This window comes from Pieris napi, chromosome 24 (assembly GCF_905475465.1).
Source record: "Pieris napi chromosome 24, ilPieNapi1.2, whole genome shotgun sequence".
NCBI lineage: Eukaryota > Metazoa > Arthropoda > Insecta > Lepidoptera > Pieridae > Pieris > Pieris napi.
This window is the reverse complement of record NC_062257.1, coordinates 1,074,942-1,092,762: the sequence shown is the minus strand read 5'-3', so window position 1 is coordinate 1,092,762 and position 17,821 is coordinate 1,074,942. Positions and strand designations below refer to the sequence as shown.

General features: G+C 35.4%; 2 protein-coding genes across 3 annotated transcripts in view; one reads left to right on the top strand and one right to left on the bottom strand.

The window, feature by feature from the left end:
• LOC125061725 (para-nitrobenzyl esterase-like) overlaps positions 1 to 222 on the bottom strand; it is a 34,621-nt gene extending 34,399 nt beyond the window's left edge. The window contains exon 1 of one of the 2 annotated variants that reach the window (XM_047667298.1): positions 22 to 222. In XM_047667298.1, the coding sequence (XP_047523254.1) occupies positions 22 to 189 (168 nt within the window). In that variant the 5' untranslated portion in view covers positions 190 to 222. The remainder of the gene's footprint in view (positions 1 to 21) is intronic. The other variant, XM_047667297.1, reaches the window with a different exon arrangement.
• Positions 223 to 8,177: 7,955 nt separating this feature from the next.
• On the top strand, positions 8,178 to 16,261 carry LOC125061867 (esterase FE4-like). Its single transcript, XM_047667502.1, has 3 exons — positions 8,178 to 8,383; positions 13,230 to 14,512; positions 15,981 to 16,261. Exons 1-3 carry the CDS (start codon positions 8,222 to 8,224, stop codon positions 16,186 to 16,188), a joined length of 1,653 nt encoding a protein of 550 aa, XP_047523458.1. The 5' UTR covers positions 8,178 to 8,221; the 3' UTR covers positions 16,189 to 16,261.
• Positions 16,262 to 17,821: the final 1,560 nt, after the last annotated feature.

Below are 17,821 nucleotides of genomic sequence, written 5' to 3'. Positions count from 1 at the left end.
TATATAATATAATAGCAATACCTTAAATCGATCTTTTCCCGTTGGAGCCTTCGCATATGGAATATTATAGAAGATGTACAGTCCACTGCTATCCTGGTAGCCCTTGACGGGGCCCTGAGCCGTGTTTACAACCCGTGACTCAGAGTATGCGCAAACGCACGCGCAGAGTATAAAAACACGACTCCACATAACGACGGACCATACGATACTACGTTATTATCTTTAACATAATTTGTTTGTTTCTTGGCTCTGGAACATTATAAGGAAAACCTGTTGATTATATCACACGAGTTCAAGGAGGATGTTTAAAAAGTAATTTAGTTATGTTAAAAAAGGCAGAACACAATTCTAAACACGCACGATGTCATTTAACGTAGAATATAATCTTCGCCACTTATCTATCGCCAAGTTTTTGTTATAGAAACCCTAAGCAGCCCTGCGATTCTGTAACTCACTTTTCGAACTCACACAGCTGTTTTCGCATCGGCAATCGCAGGGCTGGTATATTAACAGTTTTGTAGCTATAAATATCTATTTCCTTCGCCAGTCTCACTTTTGTGCTCATCGTTTAATGGTACAACGTTAACAGATTGTGTCGGATTTAAAATAAAATGTAAAATTTCTTGGTGGACATTTTCATCAACTCCATAGAGATCTTTATTTTTTTCATTATTTGCTTTTATTATTATTTTCTTTATTCCTACATATTTATGTATATATATATATATATAAAAAGGGCAGTCATCGCAGCCCATAGACACCCACTTTTAGTGGGTGTGTTGCCGGTCTTTCAGGTAGGAGTAATTTTTTTCAGGGAGGAGGAGAACGTTTGAAGTTGAACATTTGGAGGTCGTATCTCTGAGGGAAGACCCCCACCGAGAATCGATTCCACAGTTCGCTAGTTCGCAAAAGAAAATGCCTGGTGAAACGGACTATGGAAGACTTTCATCCATCAAGGTGATGTTGGCGAAATTGAGAACTCATACGACTCGTACGGTGTTGAAACGACGCAGGAGGGATCAACCCAAACAATTCTTCAGGACACTCACCGTAGTACACTTTATAGAAAATGCAAAGAGACGCAATGTCTCTGCGTAGAGAGAGAGAATCAAGCCGATCAGTGAGACATTGGAGATTGACAATTCGACAAGCCCTTTGCTGAATTTTGTCAAAAGGAAGTAGCTGGTATTTGGGAGCATCTATGGATCTAGTCTGGCGTCTTCTTAAGTTCTAATATCATTCTAATATCACACATGTACATCTTTTTTTTAACATATTTGCATAAGTATTTGATTGTCCTTTTTTATCATGTAATGAGAGCGAAAATAAAATAAAATTTAGTACCTATTGTCTTTTATTGACATAACTTTCACACAATTTTTTACCGGATTGAAGTTATGTATTTACAATTATTTTTCATAATTTAAAATTTAACCAAATATTTAAATTTAATAAAATTTTTAAATTTAAAATTATGAAAAATAATTGTAAATACATAACTTCAATCCGGTAAAAAATTGTTTTATTATCAAAATCAAATTTGTTTTAGTAATTTAATTTATCAATTTCCAATTATTATTATTACATTACATTGTAAACAATTTGTATTTAAACAATATAAAATTTCGTTTACATAAAATAAAATATCATCAGTACATCCCCTGTACTGCAAAGTATGTTCGTGTCTAAAATGAAATTCAAAATACAGTGAAATGGCGTGGAAACCTCGGCAATGCACTTATAACACTTCAGGCGCTAGATTAAAGCGTCGAGAGATTTTATAAAAATATTTTAAAAGCTGTTACATTATTTTGCTTATATTAAGAGCTGTGTAAGTCTAGAGCACGAGGGGCCCACGCCCCGCAGGGGGGCAATTTAATTGTTAAAGGGGGCAAGCGATATCAGTTGGATGTAACACAACGTGGAGACTTGAGACTGAAGGTAACCAAATTGGAACTATTAGAAAAACTCTTTGTTAAAATTATTTGAAACTAGCTGGCCTGGCGAACATCGTACCGCCTAACAGTCGATTCTTTATTTTTTTTAAATACTTATTCTGCTATTCGGGACATCGGTTTAGCTAGTAAGATTAAAAAAAGAAAGTTGATAATACAACAAATACATTATGTCAAAAAATAAAAATTTACCTTCCCGGAACCCCTCCACTAACACTTGAACTTTATGATATGGTATTAAAGTTCAAATTGCCTTTAAATATTATTACGAATATTTTGTATGGGAATGTAGAAAAGTGTTGTTTTTAGACTTTTTCACTCAATTTTTTTAATTTTTCTCTCCGTAAGAACCATCCTCTTACTTCAAGGAATATTATAAAAAAAGAATCAGACAAATCGGTCAAGCCGTTTTCATGTTATGTCGTGACAACGGAAAACGGGTTTCATTTTTATATATGTATATAGATTTGAATTTCAGTTTTTTATTATGTTTTGAAAATTGTTTTACTTGCTGTTTCGTTAACTAGTGATTTCTTCCTAAACCTATTATTTATCGATCTTAAGTGAACAATTAAATGTTTTGATATATAAATATCATTTTATTATGTTCGCAAATATCAGTATTAATTTCAAAAATAAATAATTCTCCAAATTTGATGACGACTCATTGGTCTAGTGGTTAGTACCCCTGACTGCGAATCCATGGGTCCCGGGTTCGATCCCCGGCTGAGGCGAACATCGATGTGATGAGCGTTTGGTGTTGTTCTTAGGTCTTGGGTGTTTAAATATGTATTTATATGTATATCTATCTATAATATGTATGTATATCCGTTGCCTAGTACCCATAACACAAGCTTCACCAGCTTAGCATGGGACTAGGTCAATTGGTGTGAATTGTCTTTAAAAAAAAAAAAAAAAAAAAAAAAAAAAAAAAAAAAAAAAAAATTAATATAACAAAAAACAATAACGAACCTTAAATCATAGACTGGAAAAGGACTCATTATCAATTAAGTTCAGTTAGCATTTGAAAAATTAAATAAATAAATATTTATTATTATTCTCTTAGATTAAGTGTAATATAAATTCTATTATTATTCGAATGTTGTTTTTAAATTATGTCCAATGCCGTAGCATCTTCCGTGGGCAACTTCATTCTGTTAATTTTGTGTCACGGTGCGCGCGCATCGTAAAATTTCACTCTCATCAATTTTTCATAACGCGCCTTAAGAAGTATAACTTCAAAAAATCACATAATCTACTTATGTACTGTACATTATTCGTTATACGAAATACACTGGAGGTCACAAGTTCACAACAACAGTTTAGCAAAACAATATTATTGTTGGAAATTGAATCTCTTGAAGTCCACTACTACGTGTAACTTATACATACGAATCATCTTGACAGTGTATAATAAGAAACTGTATAAGTTATCATCGGAGTGGAGGTCTGGGGCTCGAAAATATTTTCCAAATAAAATTAACAATTTTCTTCAGTCGAGTTTAAAAAAAATGGCGATTAAAAAGACTGGCGGAGAGTTTATTGCCAGTTCTTCTCTTCCGTTCTACGCCCTTGATTTGAGAACTGGCAGTAAATGTAAAATTAGAAGCATTCATATATATTTCTTTACAATAAATACTTTATTGTGAAACCAATTAGATTCTTTAAGTATTTAACAAACATATAAAAATATATGAAAAGAAAATTTTTTACTAGTCGGAATTTAAAACATTTTTTTTCCGAAGTTTCTACTGTGGGGGGGGGCTCTTTTCCCCATAAATCCGGCCCTAATCGTTGATATGATGTTTATGTTTCTTCAGTATAAAATTTTTTAAATTAGAAAATACGACACAATGTTTCGTACAAACGAAAATAGAGTTTTTCTCTAAAAATTTGGTTCCCTTTGGAGTTGAGACTCTTGAGTTGTGGGGTTCACGGTCCACAGCTAATTAAAGATTTAAGTTGTCATCTGGTTATATGCCAGAGCTGCCTTGCGATTCTGTAACTCACTTTTCGAACTCACACAGCGGTTTTCGCATCGGCGGTCGCTCTTAAATCAGTCGTGAAGTAGTCATTTTATGATTTGGCATTCTGATAAACAATAAAATACAAGCTCCCACCTTTTCAGCATGCCAAATCATAAAATGACTGCTTCACGACTGATTTAAGAGCGATTTCGAAAAGTGAGTTACAGAATCGCAGGGCTGGTGCCTTCCTGGCTCAACGAATAAGTATTGTAATACAGCGAGGAAATGCTGCCAGCGATAAACACTGCCATAGGGACCAAAGTTTTTAAAATTGTTTTAATTTTCTATTTATCAATTTTCACTTACTATAAATATGCTGTTTTTATTAGTATGTATTATATTGTACTTATCATTCATAGCATAAGCGAAATTTAATTGAAAGAGACGAAATATCACTGGAGAGTGTAATACACGATTGGTTTGTTCGAACAAAAATGTAAATGTGTTTGAGACGTGTTAAAAGCTCTATAGTAGGGGCTTCGTTCAAAACATAAGACAAATTCGTTCAACTGTGATGTGAACGAATTGAAACTGTTTCGAGAGAGCTTTGTGGATTAGACATCCAGAGACATTTGATCAAAAACAATAGACACAAACTGCGTATTGGGGATTCTGTCTCACGTTTATGTTCAGTGAAGTTGTGAGTGAAGGATACTACTTTTGTTTATTTATATGTTCACCACGTCTTTTTCCCGAAGGGGTCACGGATCTTCACTTACAATCCTGACTCTCTCTCTTCATCTACTTTCATAACATGCTCGACGGTTATAGGTTTTGGACTTTTGATTTGTCTCTATTACCTCCTGGATTAGGTCCAGGTATGTACCAAACCCTAATAAAAATTAGGTATAATAATAATTGTATAATTTACTTCCTTAAAAATATATGTGTAAAAATAGTAAAGTTTACTGTGTTCTTTTGCAAGAAATAATAAGGCTTTTATAAATAAATTTTTTTATCAAGGTACATAAATAAATAAATTTATTTATTTATGTACCTTGTTTATCCTACTTGTCAAACTCCACTGCTATTACTGCTACTCTTTAGGTACTCTATTTTAAATAATACTTCCCATATTACATCATGCTGCAATTCATTCATTGGAGCATGATGTAATGGTAGTGTGGTGAACTGATCATCATGGAAAGGGTAGGTGTCAGTAGAAGTAGAAAGAAGGAAGAAATCATGGCTTCGTAATTAGAGAGTGGACGGGTATTGACGATATATACGACTGCGGAAGAGCTGCATCTGGCACAATACAAGACACGAGATTGACGGCCAAGCTCCAGTAATAGACACAAAAAGAAGTAGGACAAAGGGTGGCAGGCAGCTGCCCCTACCTGCCCCTGGCGAAGTTCGTGGTGGCAACTTACAAACGTTTCATAAGATGAAAAGTGCGAATTCTCGGCGTACTCTAAGCTGCATAATTTTTTGTATGTATTGTTTATATAGCCATCTGTTTGTCCTAGACGCGACAGACAGTCCCTTGTGCAGAGGCTGTTTCATCGCAGAGGAATCACTTATATATAATGTTGTTAAATTTTCGTTGCGTTGAGAGCAGTGTTGGCCTAGTGGCTTCAGCGTGCGACTCTCATACCTGAGGTCGTAGGTTCGATCCCCGGCTGTGCACCAATGGACTTTCTATGTGCGCATTTAGCATTCGCTCGGAGAAGGAAAACATCGTGAGGAAACCGACATGTCTGAGACCCATAAAGTCGATGGCGTGTGTCAGGCACTGGAGGCTGATCACCTACTTGCCTATTATTGAAAAATGATCATGAAACCGATTCGGAAATCTGAGGCCAAGACCTATAGAGGTTGTAGCGCCACTGATTTATTTATTTTTAAATTTTCGTTGACATTTGTCAGTAATCGTGCAAAATTCGTGAAAACATTATGTTCATGTTTTTTGTATCCGCCTTCATACTAATTAGTTCTGTACTCGGGAAACTTTATTTAAAGAAGAGAGAGAAGTGATAAAAAAGTACCAAAAATCGTACAGGACAGTCGGAAGCCATAATATTTTCGCCTTACCTCAGACTTTTTAATCACGCAACCGATTTTGGTTTTTATCTAGAGGTTATAATCTCTGTGTAGCTATTTTAAAGTCTCTTTTTGTTTGTACGTTTAAATCTTCTAAACTACTCTTTCCTGTTTGCACGTCGCGACGGAAATAGCTAGTTTGTGATATTTGGAGTTATTATTGAGAGCTGAAATTTTAAAAATCATGAAACAAAAGGGGACAAAATAATAGCATCAAATACAATAAGGTAAAATGTAAGTAAAAATCGCCCAAAATTTAGCAAATAATTTATATGAAAAAAAAAACAGCTATTTCTTCCTTTTCGTAATGTACTATTCTTATTATTATGACATTATGATAATTAATATGACATTTGCATGCCTATTTTATTTGGCTGATTGTGCAGTTTTTACAATCTGAATGTAACACTTTCTTTAGATTTATATCTAAAGAAAGTAAGTTAAGTAAGTTCTATCTAAAGAACGATTTATTATTATTTATTAGAACATGCTCTGCTAATTATTATAACGTTATTTACAATTGTTAACATCTCTAGTCCACGCTTAAACTCGTTAAACCAATTGTAAATAGTGGCACGAGATGAGGCTTCATAAAGAAATACTAATCGCAGCCTATATAGCATTCGGGGCATGCTAGCCGTCTGCTGGCGCAGGCTTGCTCAGATCGATCTGGTTCTTTCTTCCAAAGACCAGTCCAGTAAATACTCTGCATTTGTTTACACCAACTTATTAATTTATCATTGTATTATCTGGACTATAAAAGAGACTAAGACCCCCGAGTTTGTTTCGACATTTCTTCTCAGGGCAGTCAGTTAGGAAATGTCGACTTCATCTAGTTTAGGAAGACATTGTAAAAGTGATTTATATAGTCCTACTTGCAAGAATAAACTATTTCATTTCATTTCATTTCTTTGTTGTCGAGTAAGCCCACAACGAAAGTCATAATAAATCATTGACCGAAAATTTTCTCGCGTTAGATTCATTTTCACGTGTAACAAGAGTTTTAGATTTGCCGCCAATTCACAAAAACAAATGAATGTAATATACTACATTAGGTTACCAAAGAGTTCTAAAATTGAAATTCAAAAAAGTTTTCATAAGCAATTTTTCTAACTGGCCAATTATAATCCTTTTTCAGTGTTACCCACGTATATCCTCTATCCTTTTTCCAAGGCGCGCTCATTTCTTTCTTCCCCTTGGTTATTTCCATATTATAGTTGTCTTTAAAGTCCATCTTTCATCTGTAGACATACGGTAAGGATAAAGAAGACTCTTGCGAGTCGCCGAGGCCATCACCACGAATATTGGCGAGTCAAGGCCGCACGAGTAGCTATCCACACTCTCGATTTGTTTAGTTGCTCGCTCTACTTCAAGTTAGACTGCGTTAGCTACTTTAAATGCCAACCAATGTTATAATGTATTGCGTTTGTATCACAAAGGTTAATAAAAAAAATGGTTGTCTAAAGTAAAGTAAAAATCATTTAATCATATAGGTAACATAATGTACACTTATAACTCGTCAGTAAAGAAATACACATTAATGCTTCTAATTTTACATTTACTGCCAGTTCTCAAATCAAAGGCGTAGAACGGAAGAGAAGAACTAGCAATAAACTCTCCGCCACTCTTTTTAATCGCCATTTTTTTACACAACGTTTGTGCTGCAACCATTACACTATGTTCCACATGCCATACTATGTTATTAATAATAATAAATTTAAAAAAAAAGACTTGTCCTCTATCAGCAGGAGGCATGGTGAAATAGGAGCACGCACTTTCATTCTCGTGGTAACAACACGCAAAGTTTGTAAAGTCGGTTTACGGATATCGTCACATCAATAACATATCACGCCTCGCTCTCGTTTCGCCCCCCGCCCCTCTGACTTACGCCTCAACAACCGACAAAATGTAGGAGGTACTGTCCCACAAGCCGAGGTCCGAGTCTCACAGAAGTCGCCCATGCGCCAGCCGCGGGAAAAAGACCATTCCGGCAGAGCTATGCTCGTCAAAACAGTCCGAACTGTCGCGACTCCATTCCAAAAGGAAACACGAGCGCACCGTCTACACACTTCGCTCGCGTCGTAGTAAGTGTGGATGGGCAATAAATAAAAAGGGGCGGGGCCGAAGCGCAGGTAATATATATGTGTAATCAGGTGATTAGCCAAAGCGAGCCACGCTCCACAAACGATAGACGCGATGATTGTAATATTTTGTTTGTTATTTTGTTTAACCAATGCGTTTGAATCGCGCATAGTTAATACCCATCAGGGACCAGTTAAAGGTTACAAAGATGATGGGCTGTACAGCTTCTATAGTGTGCCTTACGCCAAAGCTCCGACTGGAAGAGATAGATTCAAGGTAATTAAAGCAGATATTATTGTATAGGTGTGAGCAATCATGGCCTAGTGGCTTCAGCGTGCGACTCTCATCCCTTAGGTAGGTTCGATCGGAACTAATGGATCTTCTTTCTATGTACGCATATAGAACCGCTCGAACGAAGAAGGAAAACATCGTGAGCCTTAGACCCAAAAAGTCGACGGCGTGTGTCAAGCACAGACTGATCACCTACTTGCCTTACGACAAATGATCATGAAACAGATAATTAGCCACAAAAAAGGTTGTAGTGCCACTGATTAATTTTTTTAAAATTATTGTATAAAGCTTAGTATCAAAAAATCTTAACGTGAAGACATATTTGCTAAAAGGTTAGCAAATGAACTTAATACTTAATTTAGTGATTTATTTATTGTAACACATAATATATAGTGCATTTTCTACATTAAAGAAAATAAAGACAATAAAGAGATCTTTATTCACACACTAAAAAGGGTATTTAGGTAATAATGAAGTGCATTCCCCGTGTCTTGGGCAGCCAGTCTCTTCCTTTTCTGTCAATAATTTCTACACATTACATTTTATAATAAAACTTACGTACTATTGCACAATAGTATTCCTCCGTTTCAGCTGAGGCCAGATTAAAAAGATGTTTAAGTTTGTTGGTGAATGGAAAAAGTTTTAAATCGTTAGTGAGTTTTTATAATAATACTAGCAGACCGGCCAAGCGTTGCTGTGGCTAAGGTTTTAGTAATATTACATAGTAGTAAACTATTCAAGGGTAACGGTAAGAGAACACCAGTCATGGGGACCACCATGATTTTTTTGGTGGTTATGCCATTAAATTGTAGCTTATGTGAAACGTTGGTACTTTCAACACAGCGCCATCTGTTAGAATTGTGACTACCAAATAATAAACAAATATTTTGTAAGAAAATATTATTGCGGGTATAAATTGAGATGTAAGCTATCCTATCTTTTAATTAAGATCAAACTGCACACGGTGTGCAAATTTGATTGACATCGGTTCGGTAGTTTAGGAGGAATCCATAGCGGGCAAACAACGTGACACGTAATTTATGTATATTAAGATTATTTGCAAGAATATGGTACAAACATGTTATGGTGGTACAATCTAAACTTTTAATATTCTGCCACACATAATGTGCGTGCAAATTTGTCTTAAAAGGAATTTTACATAGAAGTTACATACATTATGAGTCAATTCAGTCAATTTTTATATAATTTGAAGTGATAAAATATCACATTATTAAAATCTATTATAACGTTATCAAATTAATATATTTGACGTAAATAATCATTAGTAGAATAATATTTTTTTCCAAAAGCAGTACAATTAAAAACTCTAGTAGGAAGATCTTTGAATGTTTTTGGTAAATTATTGTATTGCCATCCAAAAGGTGTCTCGCCAAATTCAGATTAATTTTTGGCACAGCCAATTTCTCCCTATCGGCCAAAACCAATACGCAATCTCAATCCAATTTTAGCTGTCATAGACTGACAATTCAATCCATTTCTAAAGAAAAGCATGCCAATATTCAATACATGGACTGAGATACCAATCTAATTATTCAACCAATCGTTCAGAGGGCGGATAAGAGATTGAAGATTGCCCTCTGTATGAAAATGAATGTTTACTCATGCCAACAACCTATCTGTCCATTTTGACAGTTGCTTCGAACGGCCAAATCAATCTCGGATTGCTATCGGTGAAACTCGTATGATTTGGGTTTGGGATTGCGACCTAACTTAATATTCATTGGGAAAATTTATTCATCTTCGTCATCTTCCAGTTCTAGTGATAGTGATTTGGAAGTTTAAATGCAATTATCCGAATGGGATAGTAATTCTGAAGCTGGAAAAAGACAACGTACTTCTGTGCGAAGACATAAGAAGACAAGAATTAATTATATCCAGAGCCTGAATGACGCCGAATTCACATTTAGATTTAGGTTAACAAAAGAAGCTTTGGAGACACTTTTACACAAAGTGATGTCTAACATATATGACTTCTTGCAGGTTTCATCTTTTCATCAACTTTTGTAATTTTTTTTAAAATATTAGCTACAACCAAAAATATTTGTTACTATAGATACTACCTACTAACTCCACTTCAAAACCTCAAGACTACAGCAGAACATCTTTATAACGAATCTCAAATACGAAGCAGAAATGTGGTGGAAAGGACATAATATGGTGTTTGGAAAAAATCGGTTCCCCAAAATCGGTTTGCCAAAAAAGGTTTTGCTTCAAGTATCTCGTGTACAAGCCGTGATAGTGGCATGTGCAGTGTTGCACAATATTGCTATTGATTTGCGAGATGAACATTTTGAACTACTGCAACAAGTAGATGAACCAGCTGATGATATTGATCAAAGCGCAATTGACAACGTGGGAAATGCAAGTGTGCGAAGTAATCTTATAAGTGATTATTTTGCTTTATTACTATAATATTTTATAAATTACAACATTTTTGAGATAAATTAAATAAAAATTCAATGCTTTTATTTAAATAAAAATACATCCTCGCTCCAGGCACAAAATCTATTATTTTTCTAATTTATTTAACAATATATTTTTTTCTATGGGCCATAATTCTCTTTTATGCTCTCTTTCTTCCTCTTCAAATGCCCATTGCTTTCTCTTATTTAGATGCTCTTCCTTTCAATTGACTTTCATTTCCTTCGATAGACAACAATATCATTTGACTTTTTTCTCGATAGGAGGTAAGACGAGTAGCAGCACTAGGGCCACCTGCGTACGATATGTTTCAGCATGTATCAAGGCAGACTTTTTTCTTGTAGCCCTCTTTAAGCTTTAGCACTGCGAAAGTTGCTATACCCCACTTGTGCTATTAAACAGCGCCTCCAGCGTCTTCCAGCACTGCTCTTTCTCCTGCCAGGTGACTGAGTCACTATTTTTATTTTCTAATATATTTTTATGGTCAGCAACAAGCGAAGTTAGAAGGTCAACTTCTTCCCGGCTGAAATTGACGCTTCTTTCACGTTTTTGCGTAGACATTTTTTTAAGTTAAAGAACCAACCTCGAATCACAAAAACAACATACACAAACTACTTAGAGAAAATTTATATTTGTAATAATATGTACTAAAATACTCAATAACCTAACAAACAAAAATACCATATGACAATGACAGCCCGTTTCATTACAAGTAATATTAAATGACCAACAAAAAGGTTAAGGTTCTATGTTTTTCTATAGAATTTTGTAACTTTACTTGGTTCTATGTTTTTCTATAGAATTTTGTAACAAACAAAACGTTGCATAGCTATTTACTACTTTATCCATACATTGTGAAACAGACCCTAAGTCTTACTTATTTTATTTCGTTCCAAAAACAGCAAACTTTTGGTATGCTTGAACACAACATATTGCATTGAACGAAACGCGGTCGAGAGGCAAGGATCACGCAAAAGATTGCTGTCAATCTTTTGTCAAATAAACAATCGGATAGCAGAAATGTTTATTGGCATGCAGATTGGAGATCGGTCTTTAGATATGAATCAGTCCAAGATTGGTTATAATCATAGATTGATGATACATTATTAATTTTGGCCGTTAATCTAGTTCGACAGATATATATGTATATTTGTCTAAAAGTTTAAACAGAGGAGATATTTGATGTCAAAGGGCGACAAAACGTCAATATATGTAAGAACTTATATATGTATTTGTTGACCTTCAAATCTTGTCTTTTTTATACATATACAAAACATTATCATGACGAGGCGTTATCGTTAATTAGCTATCACTTGAGCATACAATTATTAAGTGCTAATTTATTACGTGTTTATTTTTAAGTTCTAAAACAACGTATGCATAAAATGTGACATCAGAAATCTTACACACATACACACAAAGGTAAAAATTAAACAAGCAACCACCAAAAAAAAAAAAACTATCACTTAATAGGATCTAGACATCGCTAGAGTATGGGCACGTTTGCCCCGTCTCACCTCTCTTGGACAAGCAAAAAAGCTGGGCGGCCGCAGAGCAGGCGAAAATAATAAACGGCTCAAATATAAGAGTAATTCCAACTTCGATTTTGTTCCCTTTGGAGTACAGACTCTTGGGCCGTGGGGTTCAAGTGCACAGCTAATTAAAGATTTTAGTTGGTGCCTGGTATATAGTACCGGTGACCCCAGAACTGGTGCTTTTCTCATAAGTATCGCAATACAAAGAGGAAATTCTGCCAGCGTTGAAGGTACAGGGACCAACCTTTTTAAATCTATACTAATATTATAAAGAGGAAAGGTTTGATTTTTTGTTTGTTTGAAATGAATACGCTCCGAAACTACTGGACCGATTTCAAAAATTCTTTCACCGTTGGCAAGCTACACTATTCCCGAGTGACATAGGCTATGTTTCATTTTCAAAAAAATTAGGGATGCTTACTAAAACTTGAATAATCTAACCCAAGGTGTAAAAAAATAAACAAAAAACTTCCTTCAATCGCGTGCGCTGCGAAAACTATTAATGATAGAACAAAATGATGTATTTCAATTTTTCAGGACACATCACTATCTATAAAAAATGTCGCGACAGCATGTCTCTATCTGTTATAGTTACGTACCGCCCGATAGAAAAGGCTTTTTATTTGTACCTAGGTATTGATCCTTATCAAAATAAATACCAACGTTTCACATAAGCTACAATTTAATGGCATAACCACCAAAAAAGCATGGTGGATTGGTGTTCTCCTGCCGTTTCTCTTGAATAGTTTACTACTATGTAATATAACAAAAATCTTAGCCACAGCAACGCTTGGCCGAGTCTACTAGTTTGTTTTAAAATTCCTCACAATCAAATAATGGTATAATTGTTCTAGGCACCCCTACCAGCAGAGGATCGGGCTTACGTACTTGAAGCTGTAGACAAAGGCATCATGTGTCCACAACAAGATTTATCCATGATGGTGAAACGAAGTCTGTTATCAACAGAAGATTGTCTGATTGCAAACATATTCGTACCAGATACAACAAAAACAAATCTACCAGTAATCGTCTATGTGCACGGTGGAGGCTATATAGCTTGTTACGGAAATTTAGTGACTTATAAGAATTTAGTGAAAAGCAAAGATGTGATTATCGTCACTTTTAATTACCGGCTAGGAGCGCACGGCTTCCTTTGTTTGGGAACAGAGGACATCCCTGGCAATGCTGGTATGAAGGATCAAGTCGCTCTTCTGCGTTGGGTTAAAGAAAACATCGCTAATTTCGGCGGGGATCCTGAAGAAGTGACCATAGCTGGGTATAGCGCTGGATCATCATCAGTTGATCTACTCATGCTGTCAGATACGACGAAAGGTCTATTCAAGGGAGTGATACCAGAAAGTGGCGCGAATACAGCAGCTTGGAGTATTCAAACTGATCCAATAAAAAATGCTCAAGAATATGGACAAATTATAAACTTCACGGATTATACGAACGTGGAATCCCTCCAGGAGTTTTATAAAACAGTTTCATATGAAATTCTCACGTCTGGAGAAATGAGTCTCCTAAATCGAACTGATTCAACATTCTTAATGTCTCCATGTGTAGAGCGTGAAACAGATGAAGAAGAGTTTCTCACTGAGAGTCCGGTAAACATCTTAAAGAGTGGGAAGTATAATAAAGTACCTATGCTGTATGGTTTCGCTTCCATGGAGGGTCTGATGAGGAAAGACACCTTCGACCAATGGAAAAATGAAATGAACAAAGATTTTGTTCAATTTCTACCACCGGATTTGCAGTTTAAAGATGATAAGGAAAAAGCGATGGTTGCTGAGAAAATTAAGAAATTTTACTTCGGCAACGATCCGGTTAGTAATGAGAAAATTTTGAGTTATGTAGACTTTTTCTCGGATGTCTTCTTCGCATATGCAACACTGAGATCTATTAAGTTGCATGTGGATGCTGGACATGATAAGATATATCTATACGAATATTCCTTTGTGCATGATGACATACCCACGATACCGTACACAAATATGCGTGGAGCAACTCACTGCGCCCAATCTAGCGATGTAGGAGATGGGAATTTTACACATTTCGACGAAGCTCTCTTTTCAAAGGCTGCCAGGGATATGAAGAAGACTGTACGAGATCTTTGGTACAACTTTGTTAGTACAGGGTATGTATTTTTTTACTTAACAGGAGGCAAACGGGCAGAATGCTCATTTTCAATGATTTTTTTATCGTCCTGAATTAGTCACCCAGTAACATTCACATACATATAATATTTGATAGACCTCTTTGGTGAGTTCAACATTTACCAATAATTCACATTCCAAATTCAAAACATATTTATTTTTATTAAAAGCTATTTTGGTCCCCGTTTACGGTTTCGCGCGTTTTTCTGTTAATTTTTTTTCGTCATGATGTTTGTCAGCCAGTAACGTTCTCATACATTGTTTGACGGACCTCTTTGGTTGTCACCAAAGAGGTGTTACTAACAATTCACATTCCAAATTAAAATTAAATTTATTTTTATAAAAAGCTATTAGTACCTGTTTGAACTATCTTTAGTGTTGACTTAGTGGCTTCAGCGTGTGACGCTCATCTCTGAGGTCGTAGGTTCCCCGGCTATCTGTGCGCATTTAACATTTGCTTTCCTTAGACCCAATTCGACATGTGTCAGGCAGAGGAGGCTAACCACCTACTTCCCTATTAGATTGACAAATGATTATGAATAAATACAGAAATTTGAGGCCGGGAGGAGTTTGTAGTGCCATTGATTTATTTTTTATTTATTCATTACAACCTTATAAACTGTCCGGAAGGACATTGAGAATGTAATTCCTTACTTTTTTGAGAAAGAAGATCCTGATTATAAAAATATTGTACAAAAACTTGGCTGTATAATGATTTTTTTAAACTGATATAAAAGCACCTAAAGATACAGATAACCTACTTACCTTAATTCAAATAATCATGAAACAGATACTGAGGCCCAGACCTAAAAAGGTTGTAGCGCCACTTATTTTTTTTTATTAGCACTGTAATAATCTTTCTATATCAAAACAACGGTTTCTGGATCAGCTGTTTATTTAATTAATTCAATGTTTTTTGGAACGAAGTTCCTTATCGCGCGTTGTGAAAGGGGGCTAGACGGAAATAATTCTTACGAAAAGTTGTCACGACACTTTTTTGCTATTTGCTATTGTAATACACCGGTTCTCGTCCGATCACCAAAGTTAAGCAACGCCGGGCGAGGTCAGAACCCATCCAGGGTGACCGCCTGGAAACACCTCGTGATGTTGGCTTTTTTTTCTTTTCGTAGGGACAAGAAATTAAAATTATTTTTGGAATCTCTTAACTAAATTAGTCGTAGTAAACGTACACCAGAATCCCTGTACAATAAATGCGGGGTCCCTAGTTTCCTTGCAAAATACAATACCTTTAAAAAATATTCATTGTAATTCTGCGAATTCAAAACTTAGTGAACTTATATAGCAACGAGAACACCTTATACAAGGAGATGAACCAGATGAGACTGAATTAAAATATCTGAACCACGAAATACGAAATATGCTTATTAATTGTGCCACTTAATTTTATATTTAGGTTATTTTACTATTTTTTTTAATATTTTTTTACAGACAACCAGTACCAGAGGGATCTGACTTCCCACCATGGCCACCAGTGGGCAAAGACTCGACTCCATACATGGTGATAGACAATCCTATGCGCCTGAGTGGTTCATTGCTGAAGGAGAGAACACGGTTCTGGGATGAGATTTACTCAAAGCACTACCGACAGCCATCTCCACCATCTATTACACCAACCATAGACCGCACTGAATTATAGATAGTGTTTATGGTTTATTAGATAATCATAGACAAAAAATATATTTGTGTTTTAATAAATAATAAGCGCAAAATGTGTAAATTTTTTCTGTCTGCGAAATTATTATTGGAACGAAGTTCCTTATCGCGCGTTGTGAAAGGGGGCTAGACGGAAAAAATTCTTACGAAAAGTTGTCACGACACTTTTTGCTATAGTAAGCTATTGTAAGCTGTGCGGCGTCGCATGTTTCTCTCTCTGTCTCTCTCTCTCTTATAGAAAGCAAGCCAGATATTTTCATTTCTATTTCGCATTGAACAGTGTGGTGTCGCGACGATTATTTTTGTTGAGTGTATACAGGTTTTTTGTAAATAATAAATAATAATAATTATAATTAAGTTTATATAAACATTATATTTGTTAATAATAAAAAAACATTATTACAATTCCTTCACTAATTAATCGAAAGGAACTTCGTTCCATCCGGGTGTCCCTTGACACCTCTCAAGTTTTTTTTTGATATTTTTTTCAAAATTATATCTTATACATAAATAAACTTAAAGTAATATAAAACAGTAGGTTACTATATCATCGTCATCAATACAATACAGCCCCTTGTGGGTATTAGCCTCCTCAAGTATTTCACCGCAATCTATTTCGTGGTTCTTGGACCCAACTTCGAACCCCTATTGTTTCCCCTTGACAAGTTCATCCCACCAACGCAGCCTCGGCCTACCGGTCTCTTGCCACCAGTTTGTGAGTTCAGTAAGGCCTTGGAGTTCTGTCATCAGGCATTCGATGAAGGTGTAGAGATGATATAGCTTTTTTATCAGAAAACAAATGAAAAAATTTCATTATTAAAAAAAAATTGAAGTCATGTTTTGAGAAATATTTCTGGACATTATTTTTGATCTTTTTCATCTTTTAACTAATAAACTAGATTAAATACAGCCCTTCCAGGTATTTTCTAAGGTTGTAATAAATTAAAAAAAAGCAGTGGCACTACAACCTTTTTAGGTCTGGGCCTCGGATTTCAGTAACCGTTTTATGAACATTTGTCAAACTAATAGGCAAGTAGGTGATCAGCCTCCTGCGCCTGAGACACGTTGGCTTTTGGGTCTAAGGCAAGTTTCCTCACGATGTTTTCCTTCGCCGTTCTAGCAAATGTTAAATGCGCATATAAAAAGTCCTTTAGTGCGCAGCCGGGGATCGAACCTTGTACCTGAGGGATGAGAATCGCACGCTGAAGCCACTAGGCCAATATTGTTCATTTAACACATTCTGTACAATATTTGTACAATCAAAATCTCTTTTAAAGGATAATAAAGAAAGTATTGCATGAAATGAAACATCAATTTGTATTTTGACATTTTCTGTCTTAGCTTGAGCTTAGCTTAATCTCACCGTTAAAATGTCTATAAATACTAAATCATAGTTTAAGCTTAGTGTATACTTAGCATACTTTTTTCGTAAGTAAAGTCTAAGCAAAGTCTAAGTGTGCTCTATAGATCTCACCCTAAGGTTGTCAGAACCTTTTCAAATACTGCATTTAATAAGTTTCCTGGTATCAGGTCGCATTAGCATTCTTTTAATTTTGTATCAGAAAAATATCAATTTAGTTCTATTTCTTTGCCGCAATAATAAACAATATTTTTCT